Genomic DNA, 9,471 nt, shown 5'->3' with positions numbered 1-9,471 from the left:
TCTGCCATGACACCTCTTCACCACATCTGGCATTTCGACCTTTTGGCCCCATATGACATGGCCATAGTGCTTTGTTTGTTACTGATGCTGGAGTTAGGAGCTGAACCTTTGCCTGTAAAGTTTCCTAGACTATTCCTTTAATCCTGGGTTGAATCATCAAGCCGCTTTGCTTCATAAGGCTATGGGTTATTTGCAAAATCACACTAAAGCAAGTGGAATTCAGCCTTTAGTCTCAGCTTCCCTGGACTGAGAAAACACCTAAATGTGCTCATGGTGAGAACAGCTGAGTTTTGTTTCTGGTCAGCCTTTCTCTGGCAGTGCTCTTCAAGTGCTTCCCCACACCATTCAAAGTCTTGCTTATTCCTATAAATGGTTTCAGTTCTCCTCTAAAACTGATGTCATCAGACACTCACACTTTTTCACCACACCAGTGGAAATCAACAGGCTGAACTATGCTTTCTTCTTAATGAAAAATAACTGTCTCCTCTGTCCCCCAAATAAATACCATTTAGCTTGCTTTTGGTAAAGGTGCGTTGCTAAAGGAATCTGGCTCTCAGTTTACGTTGATTTTGGTTCACTCCAGCCCTGGAGGTGGGTGTGCTGGTAACAGGAGCAGAGGAGGGCAGTGCAGTTGTAGACTCCTCTCTATGATGCAAATGGAGCATGTTCCTCATCTAGAATGTCGGTGAAGGGTGCGAGGAAGTAGCTCAAGACCTCCCTCATCTCCTTTGTAGATTACCAAGTGCATGAACTGAGTGAAATTAGTGTAAATTGAGATTGAGGGTTGAACTGAGATTACTGTAAATCCTCACATTCTTGCCTATGTGGAATGTGATCCCAGGTGCTTCATCCCTGTGGACTTCAAGGGATAAAGACAATGTGTGACTATATCAGAGAAAGAAATGAGGAACAGCTGAGAAATATGTCAGAACTGGGCCAAGACTGCATTCATCTGCTGCAGAGATGCAGAAGTTTTTATCTTTCTATAAGCACTAGAGAGCAAAGCAGGATAGGGGACGTGTAGTTTTACAGAACTGCTGCATCAGGAGCTATTGCCACAGTTTCAATGACTGTTTTAAAGGCAAAGTCCACTTCATGGAAATAGCCTATTGTTTTGCACAAGTCATGTATCCAAGGGTAGAACACCAATATATATTTAGTTCTTTTACACTACCATGATACACTTAATTCTTTTAGGCTGGCACACCTCTGCACCTGAATTTCCTTAAAGGGTGGATATATCTTAGACCTGGATCTTTGGTGTTGGTAAAGAGCAAATAAAGTTTTGGTTGTGAATTTTAGTAAATTTTCAGTAAATTGAATCTGGAATTTGAACTTCAATCTTAACTCAGTTTTTAAAGTAGTCCAATTCATAATAAATCTGAAGAATATGCAAGAAATAAAGGCCTATTATTTAAGTGATAGGATACAGTATTACAGCATACCAAGTAGTAATTATATCAGTAAATATATCTATCTTCATGACAGAACAATAGTGGAAATAGTCTGACAACTCTGTGCTGTGTTAATGCATCCAAGAATAACTATGTTTATTTGCGGGGTAGGCTACTATTTCATGCAAGCAAACATAATCTGGATTTTAATATCATTGAGTCATCCTAATAAAACTCTGTGTTTTCATCCTGATCCCACAGTACTTTTAAGTCCAAATCTTTGAACAGCATAGCAAGAGGAGTGCCATTGTCCCAGTCTGAGATAGTGTCTTGGGACACAACATTATTCAGTTCTGTGCAACTTAGCTCCTTTGTTGCTGTTAACGTTTCTGTTTCTTGAGTCTCTAGGAACTGCAATTTATTTGCAGAATGTGAAAATGAATCTGGCAACATCCACCGCTCTGTGTTCTTCTCTCCAGGGAAGTTGTTACCAGTACTGACTGGGAAAAGGAGGGCTGGTGATAGAGATGACAGCGATTCATCCTCTGGAACATAGTCTGTGTCAACTTTCACTGAAGACAGTAAGAGTGGCAGTTCTGTTGTCTGTTTTCTATAGCATCCTCCTTGTTCCAGCAAAGACAGTGACAGCTGGGATGCATGCACTTTATTTTCCATCCCCTCAGTCTGCAGCTGCAGTTGCTGTGTTTGCCCAGGGCTCCCCTGTAAGAAAACTGACTCTCTTGTGCCACTGCTGTTCCACAATGCCAAGACTGGCCTCTGTTCTTTGTAATTCCAGTGGCTGCAGCTCTTGCCCAGCTTGTGGGTTATGAGCTTTCCACTGACAAAACTATCTGAAGAAACTTCCTTTAGCATTTGGTTTGGCTGCAGATTCTTCTTGTCAACATGGTCTGTGCCTTCGACACACACCCCATAGGTTAGGGGCAGAACGTTGCTGGATACAGCAGTAGGAAAGCTTTGCTCAGCTGTGGGAAGAACATAATTATTAGGAGCTGTGCTTGCCAAGCAGGGTGCCTGAGCGGCCGGCTGGAGTGTCCCTACGTCCCTCTGTTGCTGATAGGCAGTTTCTGGTGGACAGAAAGACCATGGTGGCTCTGATGCTCTGTCCACATGTTGGCTGATCTGTGGTAACTGCACTTCAGGGATGAGAAGTGAAGGTTTGGATAAATTGATGGGCTTTATAATATGCTCCACTGTCAGTGTAAGAGGCTGGAATGATGAAATCCCTCTGAAGTCCTGTTGAAGTAGATAGACAAACATAAGTTATTAACAAGAAGCTGTGACTTTGAAGATTTGCTTTAAATTCTTTAAAATTTTCTTTGGGGAAATATCAGTAAAAGCCAGCAATAAGCACTGGGGACCCACTCTTTTGACAAAAGAACTCTGTTTTTTTCCCTGAGGAATGCCCTTCAGAAGAATACAGACATCTCTCATTATGCATCAGGACAACTGTGCAATCCTAAAATATGAGAAAGAAAAAAATCCTGCTTTAAGTTTTGCAAAATTTGGCCTAAACCCTGGAGCATGGAAATAGTTTGGCCTTAAGCTCATTTAGCATGCAGAACCAAGGCTTGGAGATGGATAGTTAAGAAGGTCCAGAGTTTCAAGAGGAACTAGTGATTTAGGATGCCTCAGGTTTTAGCTACCTAACCTGATACCTCCTTTAAAGGGGCCCAGACTGGGGGAAGTTCTGAGCACCCCTCTTTAAACTACCAGTAAGTCTGCAGTGATTGCCTAGACAACACTCGTCTGCTCATTCATCCTGCTCAATTAGCAATGCTTTTTAAGTGCATGCATATAGTCCCAAGCATTTTAAAGATTTGCTGCAACGGCTTAAGAACACTTACCAAAGACATAGGCTGTGCGCTGTGTTGCTTGACATATTTGTAGATCACATAACTAATTGCAGCAAACACCAATCCAGCACAGAACGTGAGTGCCATGAAACAGTAGAGAAGCCATGTATTGTCTGGTTAGGGGGAAAGAGAACAAGTGGAAAATGTAGCTTCAGAAAGCTGGATTAGAAAAACTGTCTGATATTAGCTAAATTATGTTATAGATCTAGTCTCATGGGGTTAGATTTTTATATTAGGAAGGTCAGTGTTGCTTCAATTATCTTTAGCAAGGCCATGTTATTTTATACCAGCTGAAAACTGGCCTCTTCTGTGTATCCCATATCCTAGCTGGACTTTCAAATTAGCAGCATTAACAGCCTCACCTGCTAGTGTTTTAACCCCAAATACTTGAGATTTGCTGCTTCTCTGGAGCAGAGAAATATATACTGTTCCGTTATATTCAGTGTCTGGGTCCAAGTTGGAAACTTCAAATTCTTTGTTGTGCTCATTCTTTGTCCACTATATAAAATAAAGGCAAATTCTGTATTTTAGAAAGATTAAATGCATACATTTCCTTCAAATCAGATTGAAAAATTCAGCATAAAATTTTATTTACTAATAAGGTGTTGTATGACTGTAATAATTCTGTATATATGGAGTTCTAAATACATAATTTTCTTTCTACCACTACTGTATTTAATTTTTGCATTGTGGTTCCTTAAGACTTGAACCAATTAAGTTGATCTCTTTTTTAGTCTCCAGCAGTCTTACTTTTTGCTACTTATAAGTATCCTTGGAAACTCCAGTTTCTTTTCCAGAATTTGAGAGGAATGCTTGAGATTCCTCTTGTCTACTGAGAGTCAAAGACTCTGAGACTTGCCCTTGTGCATCAGCAGTCTCATCCATCATGTATAAGCTTGGAGGTCCTTCTCCTTTTTATGCGAAATGTGATTTGCAAAAGATGGTGGGCTAGTGGCCTGAGGTTGTGCTTTACCTTTTGATGTGTCCTTTGGTTGAATATTGTTAAGTGATAATCAACAGCACCAAATTTACTATAAATGTCTTCTACAGTTAGCTGGTGGTCATCTTCACCTCTTAGTGGAGTATAGGGAGGCCGTATAAGAAACTTTATGGACCGTACATAAGGAATATGCTCCACCACTGGTGCTCCAATAATAGCTAGAAAAGATAGAACAGGCAGTGTCAGCTGTTAAGATTAAAGCTGATACATTATCAGATCATCTTGTACACACACCTCGGACTCACTTTTGTTTATATACAAAAAGCTGTACCTCACTAAGCATAGGAGAAATCAGGCAACTGGAGATATTGTCTTCCCTTGGGGTCCTGCCACCTTTAGCTAGTGTTTATCCCTAGAAATTCTCACGCCAAGATTTTCCTTAGGACCATATTCTCACTGCTTCCATGTTGCTTCCCTGTTCCGCACAGGGACATCCTGCTTCATGCATTTGTGATGAGTGTGAAATCCCACCACAGGGCACTCAGTTAATTGCTCCCTAAATTCCTATTCCCATCCTACATCAGATTTTGCCTTTAGAGTAGTTCAGCTCTTTTGTACCTACACTTATCTTCAGTGAAAGGCATATGCTACACCAACATTTAAACAGTAGTTTAACCCAATCTGTAACAGCGTATTTAAAAGCAGCGGTCAGGCTCCAAGGCCAGGTAGGTTGAAAACACCAAACTGAAAAGAACAGCTCTGGGACGTAGGATCACCTCACTGTGGGTGCTAATGCCTATGCTGCAATGAAAAGTGAATGTTTAAAGATCAAAGCAACCTATGGCTCTTTCATAGCTTATTTCGTGCAAAGATCTGAAGGCTCTGCACCATCATTGACTGCTAATGCCACCTCGAATTACTCCTGACAAAATATGCAGTGGGAACATTTTAGTCACGGAGCCAAAAAGGCTCCTAAAGGCTGTGTTGTGTGTCTGTGGTAGAGCTCACTTAGGGGTTGGGAACATTAAGTATCCGTTGGTCTGGCTGCTTATCCTGATTTTCAGGAGTTCACATTTCATATCTTCTGGGACTCTATTACTAGCTGTCCTCAGGCTGCCCATCACGTCTCCTACTAGTTTCCTTCTGCCCCTCATCAGCCTTAATAGCAGCTCTTCCTTCAAGGCATCTGGCTTTCTCTTTTCCCCTCTAATCCCACTTCAGTGCTGGACCTGAAGGAAGGCCCAGCCCATTTGCCCATTTGCCTCCTTGCCCAAAAACAAGCCTTCTTCAGGCCTTCACTCCCTTCATATCCAGCACAGAGTCTTGCAATACTGAAATTAGAGGAAATACTCTTGTAAACATCAGTGAGACAAGGAATGAAAACCTAGCAACCAGGATTTAATAGCTTTCAGAAGCGGTACGTACTCTCTTTTCTGGGTTCAAATCTTTCTGAGCGCACCCAGTTGGAGGAGCAGTAGTTCTGGCCAGTGGCCCTCACCCTTGCGTAGTAATGCTCCATGAAGTTTTCTGTTTCACGAGTGAGATTGCAGAAAGGCTGCGTGATACTCTGGCATTCACGCTTGTTAAGCCAGGATTTTTCTCCATACCTTAGGACAAAAAAAGCTTTTAGTCTGTTTGGTAGTACAGATGCAATATGACCCCTCCCCAGAATGATCCAGCAGTTTGTAAATTCATTATTGCAATTAGCATGTGGTGAGGAATGGAATGGCAGAGAAACTTGCCCTGAACTAGAGCCCTTAATCCATACCTGTGGATGGCTATGGCGAGGATATCACCTTGAGGCAGTGCGCCTTATTTCGGGGTGCACACAGGAGTGTCCTGTGACTCGGTGGCTCCAGGGTTCTTTGCCCAGCTCTGACACTGAATGATTGCATGCAAGTTTGCTGCAGCGTTCGCAGGCTCACCCAGCAGCAGCAAAGCTATTGTGCAGCACTGGTCTGATTTCTACTAGCTCTAGTGACTAAGCCAGAGGAAGGCATTTGCTACCATCTGTTTTTACAGGTGAGGAAACTACAGAATAGAGAGGAGGAAGTTGCTGAAGGCAAAGAGTAGCTCAATATAATAAGTAAAGCTGGCAACCCAAGATGTGAAAGTGTTTGCATAACTGAGCATTATCTACCAGTTTAAACAATCCAGTCCTATACTGAGTTCTTGTCTAAGCAAATCCATTTCCCTAACAGTAAAACAAGCAGCAGAAACAGCAAAATCTACTTTTCTTTCTTGGCCCTTCTCTCTCTGAGAACAGTGGCCCTAAGAACAACAGAACTCCAAAAAGAAGCAAACTTCACATACTGTTTATATTGGACATCAAATACAGTGCCAGGGGGAATATCTGCTTCAGTTTCCCATGTCAGGATGTTCTCAAAGTTTGTAGAAGAAAATGCTGCACGTTTCAGACATGATGACCTCTCAGTAGTCACAATGCCTAGGGGAGCAAAGAAACTGGTATTAAAACGGTTGTTCTGGCATCTCAGCCTTTACATGAATATGGGTCCAATGCTGATCAGCTTTTAAGTGAACAGAAATATCAGGCATGCCACTTCCAATTTGCTGGAGATGGGCTGCAAAGCATTGCTGTTTACATCTTGCAGATTGTTGACTGACAATAACCTGTTTTCAAGGCTGGATTCATGTCTATGAATGTCTCTGCTTTCTGCCCCTACTTCAGTGATGTGCTGAGATCACTTGCACATCACTGAAGATGTGACTGCCATTAACCTCTCATGCTCTGTGTTTTATTGGATGGAGACTGCCTGTACAGAGTGACATGCAAAGTCCTGATGACTGGACTCTGATCTGGGTGTGCCAGGGTGAAGGCAAACAACTCAGCTCCCTCTACCTTTTCCCATGGAGGACGGGTTCTGACTTTGGTAAACAGAAATGTCACTTCCCCCTGAAAAACCCCTTGTCTGAGCTGCCTCTGTAGAGCAGGACACCACCACAATCCACGTGCAGCAAACCAGCTCTGAGCAGGCACTGCAGAGTAGTGTCCTGGGGACTTATTTTTGCCTCTCTTTTGTCATGAGAATACACAGTGCAAATTTTTCTCAAGAGTCATTCACAAGACTTTCTAACTTGCTGAGTAACCTTCAGAATTTATATGCTTTGTAAATTTGAATTATAGACACATCCTCAAAGACAAATAATCTGTACATTACTCAAATCTTGGTTTGCAGTATTGGTAAACACCTTGAAGATACGTGGGCTTCAGCCTGCACTTGCTGAAAATGAACAGTCCCATTATGGTGCTGGTAAATGGGCACTCAAAATCAATGAGTTCCCCCCATGAAAAAATGGTGTGATAAGCAAGTAAAAGTAGCACCATTTTACAGATGGGAAAACTGAGGACCAGAATGGGGGCACCTTGGACAAGATCACATTGAGCATCTGTGGTAGAGCAGGGACTAAACAGCAACAGTTCCTAGATCCTCACTTTAGCTTTCCCTCCAGCTGCCTCCATGGAGTATCAGCAGTTTAAAGTAGCTTGCTGTATGGGAGGAGAATTAGGCAGAAAGGCATGGATCCTGTTCTCAAACTTGTTGTATATAGCATTTTGGCAGGGAAGCTACACAAAAATAGACTGTAGCCTAGTCCAGATTTTGTCCTGACTTCATCTGCAGTTCAACACTTGCCTCTCTGCTCACGCAAGGCTCAGCACAACCTTCCTGGCGAGGCAGAAATGCAGCAGCTGGTATAAATAGGTGAGTTTCCCTGTCTGAGCGCCATGAAAATTGTATCATCAATATTTGATCGTACCAGAAGTAGGAAATCTCCGTCTTCCCACATTTATTGATACTAACACAGAGTTATGCAAAACAGTGTATCACAAGCACAGTCAAGTGTGGGCAGGGAAAAACCAGGATATTTCACAGTGTGAAAGTCCCTCTGTTTTAGAAGTTTCTGAAGGCACCTTCCCTACTGTATAAGAGCACAGACATGAGCAGATGAATGACAAGATTGCTTGCTGAAAAGCTGGCATTTGAAAACATCGCAAGTTTATCCTTCATTCTCCCAGAAGTGAGTTTGCCACATCTGGAGTAGGATTAAATGTTTTTTAGGGATACATTATTTGTTTGTACCTCTTCTAAAGTCAGGGTTGTTGTTGTACTCATTCGTGTCTCCACTCAAGACACAAGGGGACTGATCAAAGGTCCCCTGAAGTCAATGAATATCCTTTATTCCTGTAGGATTTGGGTTGTAGCACATCAGTGGCCAACACTTTGAAGCCAAGGCATCTGTTCTTCTCCCTATTAATCCTTAAAGTACTGAGCACACCAACTGTACTTTGAAAATATTAAAAGGAGAGAGCAACACAGAGGAGAGATTTTGAATAACCTCATTCTCTGGGTTTTATTTCAGTAAACATGATTGAACTACCTCTCATACTACAGGATCAAAGGGAAACAACCACAGTCAATGACAGGAAAAGAGAAGTCAGGACTTACCAACCACCGAAAATATAGCCAAGATGATCAGAAATTTCTTCATGAATAAATATGCAAGCTGGGCTGGGAGAGCAGGCAGTTGATGCTGTGTGCAGGTGAATCACCTTTTACGGGAACTGAATTCGTGTTTGTGAGGCCAGGTTGGGTTTGTTGCTCAGTAACAGGCTGCAGAGCTACTATCCTGTCTGCTTTCGGATCCAAGATCACCAGCTAAAGATCTGTGCGCATGTGTACGAATGTAAGAGTGACAACAGGAACACCTCTCCCTTTCTGAGTATGCACACCTACATGTACAAAGGTGCACAAGCCAGAGGCTTAGAAAATCCCCAGCTTTTGAAAGACAGCCAAATACCATGTTGCTGATAAAAAGCTTCCTGCCTGAAAGCCCTCACTGAGGTTCCTCAGTTTTGGGGCTTGCTTTTCTGGTCAGGTAACTTTGTCTTCTTAAAACTCTAGAAATTAAAACCTAGTGCTGGGCACCTAGTTGGTTTTGTAACTGCTGCAAGCAAGACACCTATTTCCTTAAGAAATACCTTTGAATACTTTCTTGGCATGGAAGTTAGCCAGATCACTAGTTTTTAAGCTCTTCTGTTGTTCATACTGGCCTTGGACGGGAGCCAAAGGCATGTAGCCTTGCTGCACAGTGAGTGAGGCACAAGCTCCTCAAGTCTGCCATGATGCTGCGCTACCAGGTGGCCGCAGAGGTTCTCTCATTTGAGGTAGAAAGGAGGTAGCCTTTCCATAGGAGGAGCACATGCGGTTCTGTGACTTTCCTCAGAGGCCGCTGTAGACCTACA

The 9,471-nt window shown here is 42.6% G+C and overlaps 1 protein-coding gene across 2 annotated transcripts; it reads right to left on the bottom strand.

Annotated features, from left to right (window-relative positions):
* Positions 1–1,501: 1,501 nt before the first annotated feature.
* On the bottom strand, positions 1,502–9,197 carry IL22RA1 (interleukin 22 receptor subunit alpha 1). 2 transcript variants are annotated; one of them, XM_056333837.1, is made up of 7 exons: positions 8,675–9,197; positions 6,522–6,654; positions 5,634–5,815; positions 4,242–4,426; positions 3,631–3,766; positions 3,260–3,381; positions 1,502–2,648 (listed from the first exon to the last, which is right to left on the bottom strand). In XM_056333837.1, exons 1-7 carry the CDS (start codon positions 8,715–8,717, stop codon positions 1,620–1,622), a joined length of 1,830 nt encoding a protein of 609 aa, XP_056189812.1. In that variant the 5' UTR covers positions 8,718–9,197; the 3' UTR covers positions 1,502–1,619. The 2 variants fall into 2 exon arrangements, with proteins under 2 accessions (XP_056189812.1, XP_056189813.1); XM_056333838.1 differs by lacking the exons at positions 6,522–6,654; positions 8,675–9,197 and adding an exon at positions 5,977–6,142.
* Positions 9,198–9,471: the final 274 nt, after the last annotated feature.

This window comes from Falco biarmicus, chromosome 3 (genome assembly GCF_023638135.1).
Source record: "Falco biarmicus isolate bFalBia1 chromosome 3, bFalBia1.pri, whole genome shotgun sequence".
In the NCBI taxonomy this organism is placed as follows: domain Eukaryota; kingdom Metazoa; phylum Chordata; class Aves; order Falconiformes; family Falconidae; genus Falco; species Falco biarmicus.
Note: the sequence above shows the minus strand (reverse complement) of the source record. Positions and strands in the feature narration are given on the sequence as shown.